Below are 24,699 nucleotides of genomic sequence, written 5' to 3'. Positions count from 1 at the left end.
CGAAAATCTACTGCGTAGTTTGCCACACTATGGGAGTTCTGATGTACCTGCTCTAGGTTTTGAGCCAACTCCCTCCCTGGCACCGGAGAATCTAAAACCTTCCTCACTTCTGCCATTAAATCCTCCAAGCTCTGGCACACAGCGGGTTGCTGCTCCCACACAGCTGTTTCCCAGGAGAGAGCCCTTCCAGACATTAGCGTGATTAAATACGCTATCCTCGATCGGTCCGATGGGAATCAGAGGGCTGGAGATCGAAGATGAGAGAGCACTGGGAAAGGAACGCCCGGCAGGTACCAGAATTTTCTGCATAACGTTCCGGAGGAGGTAAGGGGGCTCTCGGGGAGCCGGGGTAGGTTGAATCAATCCACCACTAGTAGGACGGTTACTGGGTGGATGGGAGGTCTCAGATGTGGAGTGCTGCCTATGAGCTAACTCACTGATTTGCTCCATTATCACCTTGAACCCTTGGTCATGGCGTTCCATCAGGGAACAAAGCCCTTCCAAAAGGTCCCGAAGTAAATCCCAATGGTGGCTCCCTGCAGGGAGACAACGTGACGGAGCTGGTCCAAGTCTGATGGGTCTGTCATGGCCAGTTCGTAGTATAAGGGCACAAGGCGAGACCCAAATGCAGACACAGGAGGTAGATGGTAGAGCTCCAATATTTATTATAACAAAGGGAGTAGGCAAAGGCAGGTCGGGGACAGGCGAGAGTTCGTAAACCAGGTCAGAGTCCAAACAATACCAGACAATAGGCAGTCTCGAGGTCGGGCAAAGGCAGGGATCAGAAACCACATCCGAGTCCAAAACAGTACAAGGGATAGGCAGTCTGCTAGTCAGTTAGAGTGGCAGAGTGGTCAGGCAGGTGGGTATGGAGTCAGGACAGGCAAAGGTCGAAACCAGGAGGACTAGACACAAACAGAGACTGGGAAGAAAAGGAGCAAGTGTAACCGGTTCTGCACCGGTACCTTTCTGCGTTTTATTCTGGTAAGGTGTAGGTGGAAGATAAGGCTCTGTACACAATTCTGCCGGTTGTCTCTCTTTTAATGACTGCATGGAATGGATACAAATACAAGGCAAAAGTTAATGCTGCCGTCTGGAATCCATACAAGTATATTTGCCTCTCCACATCACGTTCTTAACAAACTGAGGCTCCCGTTGATGACATCGCAGCATTAACACAATTTAAAAAATAAATACAATAAAATAATTAACTCTTGAAAGTAATGTAATCCATCTTAAAATAAATGTAAAATAACAAATAACAAATAAATATGAGTGATTTTCAGTGAAATACATCAAATATATTTTACACGTTACATTCACCCCTCCTGAATTTCACCAAAATCCTGAATCCATTTCAAACAAGATAGATGAAGGATCTGTGTCAGGGACTACAGCTACCCTGTCATAGTCAAGAATGCCAATGGCAGTCTCATTATCGAGAGATAGCTGAGCTTGGCGGTCTTGGTTTGAATTGTCCCTGCAGCTGTACGCTGACAGTTCTTGCTCCATCTCATCCCTGACTTTCTCCTGTCTCCCAGAAGATTCCTGACTTGCGGGGTCATCTACTCCACTGAGTATCCATGAACTGGTCATATCTCCAGAGCTTTCCTCTTCATCAAAGTCTGAAAGGTCCATTTACTGACCCTCACACTCTGGATCTACAGCTCCATCCGATTGAGATTCACATGAATCATCCTTGGGCGTTTCTACTGGCAGAACGCTGATGTGAAGAAGAAGGTTCCGATGTACCACCTTGGTGTTTCCTTTATATATGTGTGTATGTAGGTTTCTGTCAATGACCGTGTACACCTTAGCTTCCCACTTGTCGGCAAGTTTTCTTTTCCCCTTTGTTAGCGAGAAGCACCCTGTCTCCTTTGTTCAGGTGAGTGCCTCTGACTTTTCTGTCATAATGTTTGGCCTGTTTCTGTTGTTCTTTAACTGTATGCCATTGAGCGATGCTCGCTGCTTTGTGGAGATGGGACATCAGTGTTTTGACATAGCTACTATAGTCAACAACCACAGGATCCCTCAAAACTTGCTTGAACATTACATCAACAGGGAGTCTCAGAATGTGACCATACATGAGCTGGAATGGAGCATAGCCAGTGGTTTTGTGTACAGTAGCATTGTAGGCAAACGTTAGAGTTTGTATGTGCTGCGGCAATTTCTCTTTAGCTTTTAGAGGGAGTGAGCGAAGCATATTTCCCAGAGTTCGATTGAACCTTTCCGTTCCCCCATTCTCCATGGGATGGTGAGCAGTTGTGTATGGCTTGGCGACACCAGAGAGCTTGAGAAGTTCTGCGATTAGCTCACTCTCAAAATTGGCCCCTTGATCTGTGGATCTGCTCAGCAAATCCATAAACACAAAATACGTTATCGCATATCTTTCTAGCAACTTACTTTGCCGTTTGATTTGAGTATGGAAAGGCGTGAGCTAACTTGGTGAAGTGATCTGTCAGAACCAATACATCCACTGAGCTTGCTTGTTGTTCTCAGCACTCCAAAAGTCAAGACATACTAACTCGAACTGCCACAGAGAGACAGGAAACAAAGGGATATCAACACCGAGGATAATAAGCGACACCTGGAGGGTGTGGAGACACAAGGACAGGTGAACCAGATCAAGGTGTGACAGTTATTGGGATTGCGCAATATGAGAGACACTTTGTAAGTAATATGTAAGAACCAGTGGCGATCCGTCATTCAGGGCAGGTGGGGCAGAGCCCCGCCTGTTTAGCATGTTATTTTGGCATTAATACGTGTCACATATCAGTTTGCAAACCATGTAAAAAATGTTATAAAATGTAGTTAATAAAGCCGCATACAAACATGGGCTTTCTTGAGTAAAGCAGCTCCAAAATGCAGGTGTTTCAGCCTAGCTCATTGCTTTCTGTGGTGGTGGGGCAGCCAGCGGAAAATACGGAGCGTAATTGGCTCAGTGTTCTGTTACTCATGGGGACACTACGTCAACGCAAAATCTACGGGGAGAGCTCGAAAATTCAAGCCCCTTGGGTGCTGCCATAGAGTTACATTAGAAGTGCCCATCCAAGAAGGCTCGATGTCATTGGCCATAGATACAATTACCTCAAATCACGTTATAGCTAGCATAGCTTTGATTGGACTGATCATGTCATTCTTTCAAAATCTTAGTTAGCAAGCTAGCAATCATCATAATGAATCAAGTCGACAATCTACTGACAGATCCTTTTCAATCCTTCTCATATGAAGAGAAATAATGAAGAGAAATTATAGATAAAACGTATTGGTGCTCATCGGCCATTGGACATGAACATTACATAACAAGTTGGAAATCACAAATTCAACAATGAGTGGTTTGGAAGGAATCCGTGTCTACCTGCAAAAATTGCAAAGCAATCACTAGCCTGCTATTCAGTGTGGAGTGGGTGAGTGTGTCATTTTCGTGATAAGGACGGGACCAAGGCGCAGCGTGTGTCGAGTTCCACATCTTTATTTGCAGTGAAACTTCAACAAAAGAAAACTATAAACAAGCGACGAAACGTAACCTCAGTGGTGCTACAAGCACATACACAAGCAAAATCACACAAAAACAGGTGGGAACAGGGACACCTTAAGTATGATCCCCAATTAGAGACAACGATAATCAGCTGCCTCTAATTGGGAATCATACTCAATCCCAAACATAGAAATTGGAGGATGACAGGTAGGGAGGGTGGAGGTGATATGATCCTTGACTAGTCTCTCAAAGCACTTCATGATGACAGAAGTGAGTGCTACAGGGCGATAGTAATTTAGTTCAGTTACCTTTGCATTCTTGGGAACAATAGTGGCCATCTTGAAGCAAGTGGAGAAGGAGAGCCCACAGTCCTTGGTAGCGGGCTGCATCGGTGGCACTGTGTTATCCTCAAAGCGGGCAAAGAAGGTGTTTAGCTTGTCTGGAAGCAAGATGTCAGTGTCTATACTGACGTTTTGCCTGTTTGATTGCCTTGCAGAGGGAATGACTACTCTGTTTGTATTCTGCCATATTCCCAGTCACCTTACCGTGGTTAAATGTGATGGTTCTCGCCTTTCAGTTTTGCGCGAATGCTGTCATCTATCCATGGCTTCTGGTTAGTGTAGGTTTTAATAATCAATCAGCATTCAGGATTGGTCCCACCTATTGTATAATAGAACAACGAAGACTCGAATTAAAACAACTAACAATGTTTTATTCCCCTTGGACATCACTGCACGTGCGATAAAACAGAAGAGCATGTACTACGATATTTTTTTATTAGGTTGCTAGATGTTTATCTCCTCCTTTTCAAAAACAAGAACAAATGTGCCTGGGGTGGCCAGTGGCACTGTTTCACCTTTTGGGGATCTCAGCTTTAAGGTCTGAAAGGCATTTGTTTATTGGGCAAGTCAGGAGTATTTTTGTGTTGGCCAAAGATGATGATCACATGCCCAAAAATGTAAAGTAGCTTTTTTTCACCTAAACACAGGGGAGGAACAAGAAGGACCAGACTACTGGAATTCTTTGCATATTGTTTGTTATCAGTAAAAAATAATCTACTGCCCAATGGGGCAACCAAAGAACAGGCTCAACTTCCACAACTGCTTAGGTCACTTGCTCAGGGCAATATGGCAACCCTTACCAATCCCTCAGTATGTGTGTGTGTGTGTAACTACTCCCATATGTGTGTATGAACCAGTCCCCGTTCTCTCAATATGTCTGGGAAGACTTTTAGCTGACATTATTGTACGTTTTTGTGTGTAAGTGAACAATTTGTGTAAATATACGTATACTGACACAATCCACAGCAGTTAAAGTTAAGTGGAAAGGGAAAGTGGTGGCATTATTCTATGTAGTTTTGAATTCTGCCAACATGCTGTATTCGTTCTGGCTCATTAGGAAATTCTTGCAATGACATGTTTCCATTTCCTGACCCATGGTACCGTGAGCCTTGTTCCTAAGAACCTTTCTACTAAATCTACTTATTCATGATAAATAGTCTACTTCTTACCCTCACTGTTGACAAACAGAAATTAATTTCACTGACATTTATACAAAATAATGGTGAAATGAATGTTACGAGAATGTGAAGCAGCAAGTTATAAGATATTGCACTGTCCTGTGATAGGGGCTATGGTTCTGTTTAAAGAGACCCATGTGGATTTGATTTTACATCACACATGAGAATCTCAGATATGTTGAACTTTACATTTGTCACCATGAATTCTCTCAGATTGCAGAGCTAACTGTTTTACCATATACAGTATAATACAACAAATGTGGAGACCGTATGACAGGCGTTGTGTTTACATATTTTTAGACTGCACTGTAGTTACAGATCATGTCCTAATGACTGCTCTGTGTTTGGAGGGGTTTGTTTGAACTTACTCAGAGGCAACTTTCCCCTTTGCAGTCACAAGATTTATGGGAAATGGCACTCTAAGGGGCTCACATGAGAGTGAGAGTGACATCACAAGTAGATGTCTCATATGTATGCTTAGGTTTGTGTGTGCGTGTGTGTGCGTGTGTGTGTGTGTGTGTGTGTGTGTACTGTAGGTTTAGAATCCTTTTTCTTGACTTGTTTAGACAGCACAGTGGTGGAGTTTCTGCATGGAAGCCTGACTGGTTCAACTACTGCATTCATGTGAGCAGTCTCATGACTGATCCCCTGTGTGTAAAGATACATGACTTTTCCTCCCCTTATGAGGTGGGGAGGAGGGTGTGTCTACTGCCTCACAATCTTTAGTTTAAAAGGTCTCTCAAAGACGATCTACTAACAGTAGTTCACAGCGTGAACACAGCGTGAAGACCGCATAATCTGTGAAGAAAAGAAGACGCGCACCGCATACCAGGGCAATATTATTTTGAACCTGCTTATCTGACTGTTCAGTCAGACAAGGGCTGCCAGGTGATTCAACAAACACTTTAACCCATCGGAGAACTCAACACACAGATTACAAAGTAAGTGAATATCTACAAATGCCTATAATTGACATCTTGATTCATTAATTGATGTAATTAATTGATGAATATTTTCCAGTTGATTTTTTTTTTCCCGAGAAAAAATCACTTTTCTCCAGGCTAACCCTGGAAGTGTCATTCAAAAGCATATAAAGCATATAAATAGGCCTATGTTTGGATTTGATTGGAGTTTTGATCAAATATTCAAGCCTGATGCTACCTGAGCCTGATGAGCCGTACATTAAATACATTTTATGAGCCCTACATTAAAGGCATTTAATGACCCCAAGCACACATGATTGTGCCGTTATCCAATATAGGCCTATGATATATAATATACTGCACATTACACAAAACAGAAAAACATAAAAGCCCATAGATGTAGCTAGCTATATGATCTCTTGGGTAAACAAGTGAAACAAACTCCAGTATGCTAATCTTTTGTGAACTGTATTACTCCATTGTATTATACTGTATTATATGGACTGGAATTAGGCACCTCGTTCAAACCATGATAAAGCTGGTGGAGAACCTGCAATTCTGGTGCAGTACATTTGGCCTACAAAATTACAAGTATAGACTAGCGAATAAGAATTTAATTTTGAAATATAATAAGATGCATACCGTGCCTTCGAAAAGTATTCAGACCCCTTGACCTTTTCCACATTTTGTTACTTTACAGCCTTATTCTAAAATGGATTAAATAAATAACAATTCCTCCGCAATCTACACACAACACCCCATAATGACAAAGTCGAAACAAGTTTTTAGGAATTTTTGCACATTTAAAAAGATCCTAAAAGTATTTGGTTTTAAATTTACTTAAGTATCAAAGTAAAAGTATAAATCATTTCAAATTCCTTATTTTAAGCAAATCAAATGGCACAAGTTTCTTGTTTTTTGTACATTTACTGATGGCACTCTCCAAAACTCAGACATACAGTAATTTACAAACAAAGCATTCGTGAGTCCGCCTGATCAGAGGCAGTAGGGATGACCAGGGATGTTTTCTTGATAATTGCATGAATTTGACTATTTTCCTGTCCTGCCAAGCATTCAAAATCTAATGAGTGCTTTTGGATGTCAGGGGAAATGTATGGAGTAAAAACTGCATTATTTTATTTAGGAATGTGGTGAAGTTAAAGTTGTCAAAAAATATAAATAGTAAAGGAGTAGTAGTAAATAGTAAAGATACCCCCCAAAAACTTCAGAGATTCCTGTTTTTCTACAGTCAAGACTACGATAGCCCAAGGCTGTTGCCAACCAAAGTAGCCATGACTGACGTTGTTTCCTGTAGTCTCAAAATTATTAAATGTTTTGTTTCTTGTAATAAAGTTTACCTGAAATGGAGCACAGTAACATGTATTAAATTATATAAAACAATGTCCTTCAAAGAAGTTGACTCACCCACATAATAATACCTGATGTATCAACTAGACTATGGTTTCTACCTGAGCACATGGAACGTGATAATATCCTACAATTCACACCTCCCATATAGATGGCGAAAATTGGCATAACTCTCGGTGCTTGGCCCCTCTTTCCCGCCAAACATTCCTTTGTTTATTAAGAAGTGCTGCGTGAACTAAGCAGTGACTCCACTTCCGTCAGCGGCGTCATTTCTGTTGATAGTTAGGACACTTTTTTAGAACCCAGAGTGAACCGGCAGGATTAGCCAATTGGCCGCTGACAAAGTAACAAATTAACTAATTTGTTTGGCCAATCAATTAGTGACCCTGCATCCTACTGCTGGCTGAAGCTAAGCAGGGTCGGTCCTGGTCGGTCCCTGGATGGGAGACCAGATGCTGTTGGAAGTGGTGTTGGAGGGCCAGTAGAAGGCAATCTTTCCTCTGGTCTAAGGAGATCCCAATGAAACAGGGCAGTGATTGGGGACATGTGTAGGGTGCTGTCTTTCGGATGGGACATTAAACAGGTGTCCTGACGCTCGGTGGTCCCTCATACCATCATGGCCACCTAATCATCCCCAGCTTCCAATTAGCTCATTCATCCCTCTTCCTTCCCCTGTAACTATTCCCCAGGTTGTTGCTGTAAATGAGAATGTGTTCTCAGTCAACTTACCTGGTAAAATAAGGGTGTCAGATAATAATAATAATAATAATTCAGTAAAAGTGTAACAGCTGTGAAACAGTTAAACAGTTAAAATAAACCTGCAATGTTATAAGAAATGTATTTGTCTACATTGAAAAACATTGTAATTCAAATAATAGACAGACAGATTTTCACAGAACAGAAAGGGTGTGACTAAGGAAAAAGGACCCAAGAAAAAATGTATAATAGGGTGTGGTAATAAACTAGATTATTTTGTGTGTCCTTGTTGTATGATTTCGTGCCTGCATGTCATTATAATGGATTGGTCTGTTATTTTGAGACCTGCCCTATTTACATCCTCCTTTGTTAAGCCTGTTTCTGCAGTATTATATCAGAAAAGTAATAACAAAGAAACAAATAATTCAAGCACTTATAGACATGAGTTCACTCACTCGGATACACCTCACCAGCCTACATTACTTGACCTATACAGTATGACTATTTCAACCCTCATCTCATAATCAAGTCTACTAGGCAAGGTGTTCAGGTCATGGAAGACTGCTCTAACACAGTAGTATCAGAAACAGGCTTCAACAGTGTACATTATGTATCAGTCAAAGTCTAGCCATGCCTAACCCACAGGCTACTGAAACATGCTCACATTCACTTGCAGCACTTTCAACCCTGGCAGATAAGATGGAGAGCATATTATTTCAAAGCTGACCTGGTTTAAGATGTTGGCAAACATGTGGTTTGATGAGCATGAAAATGCTATAAACCATATGCCATGGCCGCGTAAGTCACCAGATCTCAACCCAATTGAACACTTATGGGAGATTCTGGAGTGGGGCCTGAGACAGCGTTTTCCACCACCAACATAACACTAAACGATGAAATGTCTCATGGAAGAATGGTGTCGCATCCCTCCAATAGAGTTCCAGACACATGTCAAGGCACATTGAAGCTGTTCTGGCTCATGGTGGCCCAACACCTATTAAGAGACTTTATGTTGGTGTTTCCTTTATTTTGGCAATTACCTGTATATGAGTGTGTGTCCATGTGTCTGATGGTTTATGTGTGTGTGTGTGTGTGTGTGTGTGTATATATTGCATGCATATCGTGTTTGTGAATGTACGGTATGTGCATATATTTATCTGTATGCAGCAAGTGTCCAGTTATATTTGCACTATTTAGGCATTTCCAATTTTAGTTAGACTGTTCACAACATATCCCACTATTCCACTTGTTCACATATCTCAGCAGTTGCGCAATTTCTATCTTGAACTCAGTCAGTGGAATGTTTTTACACCCTCTCTCCCTCCCATGGTTGTTCTTAAGTCTGAGGTCACAAGTGTAAGGTTTAACATTGACGATGAAGAAACATTCCTTTCTCTCTCTGTCTATAATTTAGCCTCAATCTCTCCACTCCCTTCTTTGATTCTCCTCATTGGCATGTACATAAGTAATGAGGTAGTCGGGCGACTTTAAAGGCCCTGTGCTTTTTATGTGTATTTCTACACTATGAGGTTGTAACAATACTGTGAAATTGTGAAAATTATTATATTTCCCTTTAGTGTAAGAGCTGTTTGAAAAGACCACCTGAAATTTCAGCCTGTTTTGGCGGGATGGAGTTTTGGCTTGCCTGGTGACATTAGTTAATAGACCAATAATCAAGAGTTTAAAACCTCTCTGACAATAACAGCTAGTTTTAAGTTTTTCTCTACCAGACAGTCCTAGCAAAATTCTTGCTTGGGAAACTTTTATTTTGTAATAAGCTTTTTTTTGTTCATTTTTGACCACTTTAAGTAAAAACAATCACAGTAAGATACTTACCTCTAGAGTCTAAGCCGTGTCTAAGCCAGTAGAGGGGGGGGGGGGGTCTAAGCTAAGATATGAAAATGTTTTAAAATGGTCATACCAATCATTTAGCTATTTGATTTAGATTTTTAAGACCCCTTATTAAGGTATCACATTTTTGGGGGGGAGTGAAACTATTTGGCATTACTGCTATTAGCCAATAGAAACACATTGAATAACAGATTCACTTATCCCCTTATTTTAGGACTAAACTACCTCTATATGTATTTCCATATTTTTTTAAAACTGGTACTGGGACCTTCAGTTGAGTCTTGAGGCTTGTGGCCGTCCTAGAGCAAAACCGACACCATCGTATTCATGAGAGTCCCATCTTTTAATAGAGTGGTCATAATATACTGAACAAAAAATATCAATGCAACATGCAACAATTTCAATGATTTTACTGAGTTACAGTTCATATAAGGAAATCAGTCAATTTAAATAAATGCATTCAGCCCTAATCTAAGAATTTCTCATGACTGGGCAAGACCCACTGGGGAGCCAGGCCTTAATTACAGACAGAAATACTCAGTTTCATCAGCTGTCCGGGTGGCTGGTTTCAGACGATCCCGCAGGTGAAGAAGTCGGATCTGAAGGTCCTGGGCTGGCGAGGTTACACGTGGTCTGTGGTTGTGAGGCCGGTTGGACGTATTCTCTAAAACAACATTGAAGGCAACAATTCTCTGGCAACAGCTCTGGTGGACATTTCTGCAGTCAGCATTCGAATTGCACTCCCCCTCAAAACTTGAGACATTTGTGTAATTGTGTTTTGTGACAAAACTGCACATTTTAAAGTGGCCTTTAATTGTCCCCAGCATAAGGTGCACCTTTGTAATGATCATGCTGTTTAATCAGCTTCTTGATATGTGACACCTGTCAGGTAGATGGATTATCTTGGCAAATCATAAATGTTCACTAACAGGGATGTAAACAAATTTGTGCACAAAATGTGAGAGAAATAAGCTTTTTGTGGATCTGGAAAAATTCTGGGATCTTTTATTTCAGCTGATGAAACATGGGACCAACACTTTACATCTTGCGTTTATATTTTTGTTCAGTGTAGTTTATAGAACAAACCTTTCGGACGCTACAGATGTTTTCCTGAGAAGACAGATTTTTGGGATGTCTCATGGTCTGACAAACATTGCACGAGCTCTGCTACCTTTCACCATACAGTAGAAGCGGGATTGACACGCAGCCCATGGAAAAAACACATATCTCTATCTTAAACAGATGGAATTTGATGGAGATTTCTGTATTATGACAATTAGATTTCAGCGCGGCCGCGGAAATTGTAGGCAAGGGTAAATTGTTACACAGAAATGATTTGATATTGAGATAAAAAGGGCTACATTAGAGCTTGCAGTGTTTCCTTATTGAGACTGCTCTGTCACTGTGTAGTAACAGTCAGGAATGCAGATAGATTGTGCGAAGCAGGAATGCAGATAGATTGTGGGAAAGGCTTCCTTTAGGACTAAAGAAGTTACTGGAAAGCAATCTACAAAGATGATTTAAAAAAAAAAAAAATGTAACCTTTATTTAACCAGGAAGGGCTCATTGAGATTTCAAATCTCTTTTTCAAGAGCGTCCTGGCCAAGATAGGCAGCACCAAGTCATTACAAAAACTACAGACAAACAACATGAAAAACTACAAGTAATCTAGTAAAAACCATAGAATTCACAAGAGTATAACAAAATCAAAAACAGCAAATTAAAAACATTGACAGGTCAGGGGATCAGTCTCAAGATCATTCATCAGTGATTTAAAAATACCAATCGGGACAAGTTCTTCCAGTTTAAAAGTATTTTGTAAGGCATTCCAAAACGATGGCGCAGAGTACATAAAAGCCCTTTTACCAAATTCTAATTAATTTGGAACAGTTAGCAGGACAAAGTCCAGCGAACGAAGAGTGTACCCACCACATTTCTGAACAATAAAAATGCCCAAATAAAAAGATAGTAAATCCAAAATGGCTTTGTAAATAAAAGTATACCAGTGCCTGAGCCTACGAGTGACTAGAGAAGGCCAGCCAACCCTGGTATACAAAGTGCAGTGGTGCGTAAGTGTTTTGCAGTTTAAAATAAATCTCAAAGTGCCATGGTAAAGGGTGTGAATTGATCTCAAACACTGAGCGGAAGCATTCATATATAAAATATCCCCATAGTCTAGTAAAGGCATAAATGTAGCTGATACTAGCCTCCTTCCTTTGGACATTTTTGTCTAAATCATTTATATAAATAGTGAATAAGAGAGGACCAAGTACAGAGCCTTGGGGCACACCATTAAAGACAGACAATTTAACAGACATAAGCCCATCAAATTGAGTGCACAGAGTTCTATCAGACAGATAGTTAGCAAACCATGCAACTGCATGCTCTGAAAGACCTACACTCGACAATCTCTGCCTTAGTATAGCATGATCAACTGTATCAAAAGCCTTAGAGAGATCAATAAAAGTGAGACACAGTGCTGTCTTTTGTCAAGGGCTTCAGTTTTATCATTTAAAACCTCCATGGCTGCAGTAATTGTGCTATGCTGCTGCCTGAAGCCTGATTGGTACATTTATAAAATATAGTTAGTAAATAAAAACTGATGATTAAATAATGATTACAAATAATTATTTCCAGTGGTGTAAAGTACAGAAATAAAAAATACTTTAAAGTACTATTGTAAAGTACTACAGTGTTTTGGGGTGTGTGTAATTTACTATTTATATTTTTGACAACTTTTACTTTTACTTCACTACATTTCTATAGAAAATAATGTACTTTACTTGAGTAATTTTCTGTTAAGGTATCTTTACTTTTACTCAAGTATGACAATTGTGCGTGTGTGTGTGGTGGGGGGAATGATATAAAAAGGAGTTGGATAAAAGAGAGTGGAAGAAGAAGAGGAGTTTATGGGAGAGACTGGACACATAATAGGAGAGTTAGGAGGGGTATTAATATATTGATGCGATTAATATATTGATGCAAGTGATGAGTATACCATAGCTTTAATTCACTCATTAGGCGAGAGGACTACATTTGATTTGTGATGCACATTGGCCAATTATAATGACAATTGTTCAAAAGGTTATTGGATGGATCTGGATTGAGGATAGAGTTCTAAGCACACGCAAAGTGACAACAATTACATGCCACTCTCTGTTTTCTTCTGATTCTCAGGATGCCTGTGGAAACACCATCAGTCAGAAACACGTCTACAGTTGGTCGCTTCCCATCAGTCACACTGGGATGGGAGAAAGATGAGGAGCCAGAGAAGAACACAGAAGAAGGGGGGTGTCGACAATGGTTACGTAAGATCTGTCCTTGTTGCTGTCAAAGACCGAGCAAAGATGATGACATCGCAGATAAGGTTGTCACAGGGATCGATGATGCAGACAAGCTTGTGGGGAATGGTGACAAGCCAGTCACTAATGGAAGTAACCTTGAAGGTAATTTACACTTTTAAAAATACCATACAGTCGCTAGTGAAAGTCTACACACCCCTTGCAGTCTTTACATTTTGCTGCCTTATAAATTAAATCTTCAATTGGATTTCCTTCCTACCTATCTACACAAGCTACTCCACATTTTCAAAGTGAAAGTCATAAAAAATGAAGATGTATTGATTGTGTATGTCTTCACACCCCAGAGTTAATACTTGGTGGAAGCACCTTTGGCAGCCATTACAGCTGTGAATAATTTTTAATAAGATCCTACCAACCTTTCACAACTCATAGAGCAACATACATCCATTGTTTTGTCAAAATTGCTCATAAAAATAGTTGGGCAGCAATATTCAAACCCTGTCTCTTATTAACATTTGTGTAATTGTCCCGCTGAAAAATATAACTCTTACCCAGAGTTAGGTTTTCAGTAGACTGAGGTTTGTTTTCAGTAACTTTTGACATGGGCTGACACACTCTGCAGTCCCTGCCGGTGACAAGCATGCCCATCACATGATGCTGCCACCACACTAATTAAAAATACAGAGGATCAACAACATTGCATTCACTCTCCTTATGGAAAACGTGATCTATGATCTTAGTTAATATGATAGCATATGACAACATGTAAAGCAACATGTGATAACATGAAACTACACATGTGAAAACATGTAATCACATGTGAATTGTTCCAAAAATGAAATTCACATGAAATTTCATGTGGGGTCATGCGATTTTCCATGTGTGAAATCATGTGGTTTTTCTGTAAGGATTCAAATTACTGGCCTGTGTGACAAAGTGAAAGAAGGAATCCTGTGTTAAAAAATCCACTCTATTCTATTTGCAACAAGGCCATAAAGTAATACTGCAAGACAACAGGGCAAAGAAATTAGCTTTTGGCCTAAATAAAACAATACAGGTTTGGATCAAATTCAATGCAACCCAACACAAAGTAAAAACCTCTGTATTTTCAAGTATTGTGGTGGCACCATCATATTATGGGTATGCTTGTCACCGGCAGGGACTGGGAAGTTTTTCAGGATCAAAAGTAAATATGAAAGGAGATAAGCCCAGGTAAAAAGTTAGAGGAAAACTAACCACAGTCTACTGAAAACCTAACCCTGGGATAGAGTTTTATTTTTCAGTGGTACAATTACTCACATTTTAATGCCAACGACACACCAGAATGACTTTCCAAGAGTTGTTGAGTTTCCCTGAGTGGTCCAGCCTCATTCCTGACTTAAATTAGCTTGAAAATCAGAGACACAGTTTGAATATTGATGTCCTTGAATTATTCTCAACCAAATTTACTGGGCTTGAGCAATTGTGACAAAGACAATGGATATATGTTGTATATTTGAATATTGTATTCAAATGAGAGAGACTTTGTCATTTCTTCAAACAGTCATCTTTATTCAATATCGATTAATTATTGAAATAATGAAACCGTCGACCCAAAAGTCTTGACTGTTGAGTCCGAGAGCCTACCCTTTACAGGCAATGATCAGTTTACATAACTGATACCAAGAATGCTTGGTTCCACCCCTCCCATATAGATTGGGGGGCACCATAAGTCACTTTGGGTTCATACTCTGGTCATCTGCCTCTGGTGTTGTCTCCCAGATGCCAGGATAATTAGGAATACTGAGGCCTGTTTTGTTCTTCCAGGCTATCTCTATCTCGGTAACACCCACCACATCTGATCTATGGAATGCCAGCTGTAGGTATTTTATCACCAAGCCATCACTTAATCAGTTGCCGGCCCAAGCTGCAAAAGATTCCTCTCAGTTAACTCAGAAAGGGAGAGAGAGAGTTCAAAGAACCTTACTCTATTTCATAAAACAACCATTTGGTGCATAAATATAACATAATTTTGTAATCAAGGCTCCCACAATGTTGACCTAACAGCTATGCAAAGTTGGTAGAATCTTGAAATAAAAGATCCCAGACATTTTCTATACACACAACACAATGCCACAGATGTCTCAAGTTTTGAGGGAGCGTGTAATTGTCATGCTGACTGCAGGAATGTTCACCAGGGATTTTTCCAGAGAATTCAATGTTAATTTCTCTACCATAATCCGCCTCCAACGTCGTTTTAGAGAATCTGGCAGTGTGTCCAACCGGCCTCACAACCGCAGACCACATTTAACCAAGCCAGCCCAGGACCACCAAATCTGTCTTTTTCACCTGCGGGATGGTCTGAGATGAGCCACCAGGACAGCTGATGAAACTGTGGGTTTGCAGAACAGAAGAATTGTTGCACAAACTGTCAGAAACCATCTCAGGAAAGCTCATCTGCGTGCTCGTTGTCCTCATCGGGGTCTTGACCTGACTGCAGTTCGGCGTCGTAACCGACTTCAGTAGGCAAATTCTCACCTTCTATGGCCAGTGGCACGCTGGTGAAGTGTGTTCTTTACAGATTTATTCCGGTTTCAATTGTACCGGGCAGATGGCAGACAGCCTGTATGGCATCATGTGGGCGAGCGGTTTGCTGATGTCAACATTGTGAACAGAGTGCCCCAAAGTAGCGGTGGGGTTATGGTATGGGCAGGAATAAGCTACGGACAACGAACACGATTGCAGTTTATCGATGGCAATTTGAATGCACAGAGATACTATGACCAGACCGACCATAAAGGTCATTGTCATCCCATTCATCCTCCACTATCACCCCATGTTTCAGCATGATAATGCACGGCCCCATGTCGCAAGGATCTGTACACAATTCCTGGATGCTGAAAATGTCTCAGTTCTTCCATGGCCTGTAGAGTCACCAGACATGTCACCCATTGAGCATGTTTGGGATGTTCTGGGTTGACGTGCACAGCAGCGTGTTCAAGTTCCCACTAAGTTCCCAGCAACTTTGCACAGCCATTGAAGAGGAGTTGGACACCATTCCACAGGCCACAATCAACAGCCTGATCAACTCTATGCGAAGGAGATGTGCCACACTGCCTGAGGCAAATGGTCACACCAGATACTGACTGGTTTTCTGATCCATGCCCCTACATTTTTTTAAGCTATCTGTGACCAACAGATGCATATCTGTATTCCCAGTCGTGAAATTCACATGTTATGGCCAAATGAATTTATTTCAATTGACTGCTTTCCTTATATAAACTGTAACTCAGTAAAATCTTTTAAATAGTTGCATGTTGCATTGATATTTTTGTTCAGTGTATTAACTCTGGGCTGTGAAAACATATACAATCATAACAACTTGATATTTTTTTACATGTATTATTCATTTGGAACATTTTAGATAATTTTCTTTCACTTAAAGAAATTGGAGTAGGTTGTGTAGATCTGTAAGAAAAAAACGAATTTAATCCCTTTTTAGATTTAATTTCAAGACAGCAAAATTTGAGCATTGTATTTCATTGTTACTACGCAAGACATTGTGACATTTGTGACAGAATGGTTGACTTTAATATGAACTTCCCTCTCTTCCTGTTGTCTCAGAGCTGTTGTTGATTGTGCGGTCCATAGACCTGATGAAAAAAAATAAAGGTCAGAACCGCATGGAGCATCACACAGACCGTTACTACGGTGATGGCCTCATCATCCGCAGGGGTCAGATCTTCATGATGTGGCTTGACCTCTCACGACCTTACAATTCCAACACGGACAGACTCCACCTGGAGCTTAGGACAGGTCAGTGAGACATTCTGCTGAATCATGAAGGGTTACAATGACTCAAAAATGTCCTCCCTAGTTCCCCTGATGGGAAGCCCTAGGGCTAACAAGTGCGCATGATAACAGTAAGCCCTTTATAACCAATCATGGGAACTGACAGAGTAACTAGTTGATTGTGTGTTTTTGTTTATTGGCATGAGCTTGTGTGTCAGTGTGCGCTTGTGTCTTGGAACGGCCCTGTGCCTGCACCATGTTTTGGTGATTATCACCATGGTAACTGGAGTCATGCATGTGGTTTGTGGCAAGCCTCCAGTGTTTAACATGAGCCTGCCTCTCTCACAGTCCTGCAAAATCCCCTCTTTCCACTGATAATTCATTCCTACCATAAACAGCTTCGCCACCAACCAACCCACCAACTAATTTCACCATGCACTTTCAGCTTCTAGATTGTAATATTTATCTTAGAGATTAATTGAATATGAGTGTGTACTGAATGAGAGATGTGTATTAATAGACAAGCAGCAAATCAACATTTAGGACAGATACTGTATAGATCTGCAGAATGAGTGTACTGCGGGTGGATTGTAGATGCGTGTGTGTGTGTGTGTGTGTTTGAGGATGAGAATGTTGCTCTGCTTGTTTTCTCAAGCACACCCTGTTAACACCTTGGGTGCAGTCACCAATCTGACATAGAACTCTTTTAGGAAGCAATTTCTTGATGCCGTTAATAACTAACTACAGATTATAAATCAACACGTGTGTTTTATTACCAAATGAAATAACTGTTTTTGTCGGTGTTGCCAACAAACCAACTTCATGTTATTTTTTTCATGACAGCAATAAATTAAACATTCAGCTAAAATAGGAGTAAGAGAAATTGCACGACAGAATTTCAACATATTTTATTCAATGATACTGAATAATATTTGTTTGTGTCTGTCTGGGATAGGACCCTTGCCTACAGTGGCAAAGGGCACCCATGTCATCATCCCATTGGTTGAGGAGCTGGAGGATGACCGTTGGGAGGCCAAGATTGTGCAACGGGACGGCAAGAGGCTCAAGCTGTCCATCAACTCCCCGCCCACAGCCGTGATTGGCCGATACCAGCTCACCGTGGCAACGCAAAGCCCAAAGGGGGAGGCCACATCTACACATGACCCTGGGAATGACATCTGCATGCTGTTTAACCCCTGGTGTAAAGGTGAGAGAGAGAGAGAGAAAGAGAGAGGGAGGGAGGGAGGGAGGGAAAGAGAGAGAGAGAGAGAGAGCGAGAGAGAGAGAGAGAGAGAGAGAGAGAAAAAAAATACAAAAATGTCCTCCCGTGTGCTACCTACTGACTTGCCTAGTTAAATAAAGGTAAAATATAAAATAAAATTGAGGAAGGCCGCCGTAGGCAGACCTGGCATTTGTAATGTCTTTGTTCTTTTGGAACTTCGGTGAGTGTAATGTTTACTGTTCATTTTATTGTTTATTTCACTTTTGTATATTATCTACCTCACTTGCTTTGGCAATGTTAACATATGTTTCCCATGCCAATAAAGCCCATTTAATTGAATTGAATTGATCAAATCAATACAGTGAAATGCTTACTTACAGGCTCTAACTAATAGTGCAAAAAAGGTATTAGGTGAACAATAGGTAGGTAAAGAAATAAAACAACAGTAAAAAGACAGGCTATATACAGTAGCGAGGCTATAAAAGTAGCGAGGCTACATACAGACACCGGTTAGTCAGGCTGATTGAGGTAGTATGTACATGTAGATATGGTTAAAAGAGGCATTGGCGGGTGGTGGGTCAGTGCAGATAGCCAGGTTAGCCAATGTGCGGGAGCACTGGTTGGTCGGCCCAATTGAGGTAGTATGTACATGAATGTATAGTTAAAGTGACTATGCATATATGATAAACAGAGAGTAGCAGCAGCGTAAAATAGGGTTTGGGGTGTTGGGGGGAGGCACACAATGCGAATAGTCCCGGTAGCCATTTGATTACCTGTTCAGGAGTCTTATGGATTGGGGGTAAAACTGTTGAGAAGCCTTTTTGTCCTAGAATTGGCACTCCGGTACCGCTTGCTTGCTATGTGGTAGTAGAGAGAACCGTCTATGACTGGGGTGGCTGGGGTCTTTGACAATCTTTAGGACCTTCCTCTGACACCGCCTGGTGTAGAGGTCCTGGATGGCAGGCAGCTTAGCCCCAGTGATGTACTGGGCCGTACGCACTACCCTCTGTAGTGCCTTGCAGTCAGAGGCCGAGCAATTTACGTACCAGGCAGCAATGCAACCAATGCAACCAGCTCTCAATGGTGCAGCTGTAGAACCTTTTGAGGATCTCAGGACCCATGCAAAATCTTTTTAGTTTCCTGAGGGGGAATAGGCTTTGTCGTGCCCTGACTTGTGTGTTTGGACCATTCTAGTTTGTCGTTGATGTGGACACCAAGGAACTTGAAGCTCTCAACCTGCTCCACTACAGCCCCGTCCATGAGAATGGGGGCATGCTCGGTCCTCCTTTTCCTGTAGTCCACAATCATCTCCTTAGTCTTGGCTACGTTGAGGGATAGGTTGTTATTCTGGCACCACCCCCGGCCAGGTCTCTGACCTCCTCCCTATAGACTGTCTCGTCGTTGGCGGTGATCAGGCCTACCACTGTTGTTTCGTCTGCAAACTTAATGATGGTGTTGGAGTCGTGCCTGGCCATGTAGTCATGGGTGAAAAGGGAGTACAGGAGAGGACTGAGCACACACCCCTGGGGAGCTCCAGTGTTGATGATCAGCGTGGCAGATGGGTTGCTACCTACCCTCACCACCTGGGGTCGGTCTGTCAGAAAGTCCAGGATCCAGTTGCAGAGAGAGGTGTTTAGTCCCAGGATGGGAAAGGGCAGTGTGGAGTGCAATAGAGATGGCATCATCTGTGGATCTGTTTGGGCGGTATGCAAATTGGATTGAGTCTAGGGTTTCTGGGATAATGGTGTTGATGTGAGCCATTACCAACCTTTCAAAGCACTTCATGGCTACGAACGTGAGTGCTACGGGTCTGTAGTCATTTAGGCAGGTTGCCTTTGTGTGTGAGAGAGAGAGAGAGGGAGAGGGAGAGAGAGAGGGAGAAGGAGACAAACAAGGAAGAAGTAAATTAGTTAATACAAAGAGAGCTTGTCCCTGTCCTCAGCCAACCCTACACTCTTAGAAAAAAGGGTTCCAAAAGGGTAGATCCCTCTGTCGAAATTATTCTACATGGACCTCAAAAGGGTTCTACCTGGAACTAAAAAGGTTTCATCAAAGGGTTCTCCTATGAGGACAGCCGAATAACCTTTTTAGATTCTAGATAGCACCGTTTATTTTCTAACAGTGTAAGCTCAGAGAGTTTTCACCCTCATTTCAGGCTGATGACATCACACAATGGAATTGTTTTCCTTTTGAACAAATGGATACAACCTCTCTCTCCCTGTCCGTCAGATGACACAGTGTACATGGACGATGGCGATGAGAAGAACGAGTATATCCTGAATGATGTTGGAAGGCTCTACTACGGCACAGAGAACCAGATTGGTTCAAGAACGTGGAACTATGGACAGGTGAAGGAACATGAAGATTGTAAGTCAGTTGATGGGGAAATGTTCTGAGTAGGACAGACCTAACTAACATCTTTCTATCATTGCCCCTGCTTCTCTCTCTCCTTCCATCTCTCCCTCTCTATTTCTCAGTTTGACAAGGGGATCCTGGATGCCTGTCTTTATGCTTTGGAGAAGAGTGCGACCCCCCCCTCAGGCTGGGGAGACTCTGTCAACGTGGTACGAGTCATTTCAGCCATGGTGAGTCCTCCTCGCAAACACAGGGCCTATATTTTAAAACTTCACAATATCACCTCTAACCTCCCCTCTAAGTCCAACCAATGTTCAACCAAACTGGGACCTCATTATTCCAACTCTAAACTGAATCCAAAGTGAACTCGTACTCTCCTTTATCCCAGATCAACTCCCCAGATGACTGTGGGATCCTGGAGGGGAACTGGTCAGGGAACTATGTGGGCGGGACTTCCCCTACATCCTGGAGTGGCAGTGTGGACATCCTGAATAAGTACCATAAGGACGGAGGCGCACCGGTCAGATATGGCCAGTGCTGGGTCTTCTCTGGGGTCACCACCACAGGTGTGTTTGTATGTCTTTGGATAAATCAAATGACTTATCTGAGGGAAACTTGATTGCTATGTTGCTATGCATTGACCCCTAACCTCTCACCCTCCAATCTCTTCCAGTGTTGAGGTGTTTGGGCATTCCCTCCCGTAGTGTGTCCAACTTCAACTCCGCCCACGACACAGATGTCTCCTTGACAACAGACGTGTATTTAGATGAGAAGTTGGAGTCTATAGATCACCTCAACTCTGACTCCATCTGGTGAGTAGAATATAATCATACTCTCTGACTCATGGTATCATTCAGTACTACATCATCTTAGTCATGTCATCACACACCACTTATGTAAATACAATGTAGATTTACTAGATTACATCTAAGTTATAACCCATTCCTGCTTTAGGAACTTCCATGTGTGGAACGACTGTTGGATGGCTCGTCCAGACTTGCCACCTGGCTATGGCGGCTGGCAGGTAGTAGACTCCACCCCCCAGGAGACCAGTCAGGGCACATATCGCTGTGGCCCCGCCTCCGTCAATGCCATCCGTAACGGACAAGTATTCCTGAAACATGACTCACCATTCGTCTTTGCCGAGGTGGGTCTCTAGTGTGTCATCTCCCTTCCTTTCTCTCAGACGCAGTGATGACCTCACTTGCCCCTAGTCTCAGATGTCCTCCATCTCAACCATCTCTATCTCTCTCTCTCTGCTGTACCTGTACTGTAGGTGAACAGTGATAAGATCTACTGGCAGAGGAACCTGGATGGCACCTTCACCCAGATCCACAGTGAGAAAAACGCAGTGGGCCACTGTATCAGCACCAAGGCTGTGGGCTCCGATGAACGCAATGACATCACAGACCTTTACAAGCACCCAGAAGGTAGCTTCACATAGCTGTGCAAACATTAACAAACACTGGGTAGCATTGCATATCATAGTTTCATTGCCATACCTATACAAGCAGTCTCCTGTATAAGAACCCAGAGGTTAATATCTATTTTATTTTTTCTTATTGTTATTCTCTCCAGGCACAGAGGAGGAGCGCATCGCTGTGGAGACTGCAAGTCGCTATGGCTCCAAACCAAATGCCTACTCCTCTCCCATCGCTCAGGATGTATCCATAGAGGTGACCATGGATGGGGAGGGGCCACGCATGGGGGGAGATGCAGAACTGACCATTGTAATGCGCAACGCTAGTTCTCTACCACGCACCATCAACCTCCACAGCCAGGTGGCAGTCATGTACTACACTGGTGTGGTCAAGGCTACTGTCAAGAAGGACCAAATTCCTGTGGAGCTGCTACCCAATGAAGGTGAGCCACTGGGAAATGTCTTGTGTTACGTATATCAGGGATGTTCAGTCAGACAGTGTTATTCATTGCATGTCCAGGTTTTTCTCACCCTAGTCCTGCCTCCCTCTCCTAACAGTGAAGAACCTGGAGTGGATCCTTCAGTACCAGAACTACCAGGACCAGCTTGTGGACCAGGCTGCTCTGATGCTGACCCTGTCGGGCAGGGTCAATGAGACACAGCAGGTTCTGGCAACTCAGTTCAGCTTCCGCCTCCGCACCCCTGACCTCATCATTAAGGTAAGCTTAAACAGAATGAATTCATATCTCCATAAATATCATCCACAGCATCTATATGTGTGTCTGTCTGTCCATCTGAATATTGTCTGTTGACAACATAATCCAGAGATGTTCTGTAATGATAAGGTTTCCATATACTTTTCCCTCCTAGCCAGTAGGGGAGGCTGTGGTGGGGAAAAAGATGGCGGCTGAGATCTCCTTCACCAACCCTCTGCCATGCACGCTGAAGGGAGTGGTGTTCCGTGTAGAGGGGCTGGGCCTGCAGAGTGTTCGACAGATCACTGTTGGGTGAGAAACTATGTTCGCATACATTCTGCTTGCCATATCTCTTTGTCACTCCATTCATCACATGGGCATACACAAATGTCCTGTAACCAGGGTTGGGGTCAAATCCAATTTCATTTGAAATTTGAATTCAATTCTTGAATTCACTCATGAAGTGGAGAATTTACACTGAATAACACTTGAAATTGTGGAATTGGAATTGAATTGGAATTATACTGTTTTAACTTTTTTAATTGGAATTTAATTGGAATTGTAAAACATTTAATCTTTGGAATGTAATTGAATTGGAATTCTATATATTTACATTTCCCAGTTAAGGGAATTAATGGACGTAGTTTCAACAAATTTACTGTAGGATTTGTTTTGAATCATTTCAAGCTGTACTCCTATATTTCCAGTATAGCTAGACTGTCTGAAGCCTGAAGGAATTGAATTCAAATTGGATTTTTTGGAATTTCTGTATGACACTATACTCTCTGTCAATCTGTGGTGTATGTAGTCAATCTTCCTTCATGTTATGAACAAGCGCAGTACTGAGTATCTCTATCATATCTCTCAGTGACGTGGCCAGTCACTCCACTGTGGTTCAGACGGAGGTCTTTGTCCCCACCCTGCCTGGACCCAGGAAACTGTTGGCTTCACTGGACTGTAAACAGCTCACACAGGTCCATGGTGTTGCTGACATCAACGTGAAGGAGAAATAAGTATTCAGACACCATAGACCTCTCTTGGTCTGCTTGGCTATTGAGGCATAATCACTATGGAGGAAGAAATCATCTCCTTTCCTCTTCCCTCTACCAGAGCACTGGTGTTGCTGTTGAGTCAATTATGATGTTCGAAAGTACAGGTTGTGAGACAGGAAAACCATACACCATGCAAGACAAGCATTTTCAATAGTCATGTCACATATTTTTCCATTCCTCCCTCTCAATATCAGATTGGACCTATATAATGTGCCTTGAAAAGTGGCTAAACGAATAATTGCAGCCCTTACAATAATACTTTATACAGAATGTGTGGCATGTTCTGTTGACAGAACATTATACATTATCTTTGACACCATCAGATTTATCTCAGCTATTATTTATCACTTAATAGAAGGGCTTTGTGTTTACTTACACTGTGCAATTATCTAATAATTTGGTGTTATTATTAACTTCTAAACGTTGTTATGGATTTTAACAGATCAGTTCTTTCAAACACATATCCATGCTTATGCGGCAGGGCGGCAGGGAACCTAGTGGGTAGAGCGTTGGGCCAGTAACCGTAAGGTTGCAAGATTGAATCCCCGAGCTGAAAAGTTACAAATCTGTTGTTCTGCCCCTGAACAAGGCAGTTAACCCACTGTTTCTAGGCCGTCATTGAAAATAAGAATTTGTTCTGAACTGACTTGCCTAGTTAAAAAAAGGTAAAATTAAAAAATTAAAAAATGCATTACATATAGTGTGAATGTCTAAAAGTCTTTCCACTTGAACTGGATGAACAAATCAGTATTAGGAAGTCAAGTTAAATCTGCTCCATCCCATGCTTTTTGGATCCAGGTTTTGTATTAACATCAGATGTGCTGTTATTTTGCGCTTATCAAATATCAACTCCATATTAAGTACACAATTAGCTCTGAACTAAATGAAGCACCCAAGGTAGAGGTTTATGACAGAAACGCTGAAATGGCAGCTACACATGTTTATTTTTTTACAAACAGCATATAATCTGTAACTGTTTTAATAGTGTATTGTATTTGTGTGCTATTTACATTTTTATACTATGTGAGTAAATTAATTCCACTTAAA

General features: G+C 41.8%; 1 protein-coding gene across 1 annotated transcript; it reads left to right on the top strand.

Moving 5' to 3' along the window:
- Positions 1-5,752: 5,752 nt before the first annotated feature.
- LOC139406642 (protein-glutamine gamma-glutamyltransferase K-like) lies at positions 5,753-24,699 on the top strand. Its single transcript, XM_071149479.1, has 14 exons — positions 5,753-5,938; positions 13,013-13,281; positions 16,741-16,932; positions 17,864-18,115; positions 20,360-20,478; positions 20,608-20,715; positions 20,874-21,051; positions 21,159-21,297; positions 21,440-21,632; positions 21,762-21,915; positions 22,064-22,348; positions 22,464-22,624; positions 22,776-22,912; positions 23,469-24,699. Exons 2-14 carry the CDS (start codon positions 13,014-13,016, stop codon positions 23,611-23,613), a joined length of 2,331 nt encoding a protein of 776 aa, XP_071005580.1. The 5' UTR covers positions 5,753-5,938; position 13,013; the 3' UTR covers positions 23,614-24,699.

The sequence above is a fragment of the Oncorhynchus clarkii genome, chromosome 4 (genome assembly GCF_045791955.1).
Source record: "Oncorhynchus clarkii lewisi isolate Uvic-CL-2024 chromosome 4, UVic_Ocla_1.0, whole genome shotgun sequence".
NCBI classification, from domain to species: Eukaryota; Metazoa; Chordata; class Actinopteri; order Salmoniformes; family Salmonidae; genus Oncorhynchus; species Oncorhynchus clarkii.
The sequence above is the reverse complement of the archived record's forward strand: the minus strand, read 5'-3'. Positions and strand labels throughout refer to the sequence as shown.

Excerpts from the sequence above, each read along its gene's own strand:
- LOC139406642 (XM_071149479.1), top strand. The coding sequence starts at position 13,014 with ATGCCTGTGGAAACACCATCAGTCAGAAACACGTCTACAGTTGGTCGC. Across the intron at positions 20,479-20,607 it reads GAACGTGGAACTATGGACAG|TTTGACAAGGGGATCCTGGA; the intron begins GTGAAGGAACAT and ends TCTATTTCTCAG. Across the intron at positions 22,349-22,463 it reads GGAGCTGCTACCCAATGAAG|TGAAGAACCTGGAGTGGATC; the intron begins GTGAGCCACTGG and ends CTCTCCTAACAG.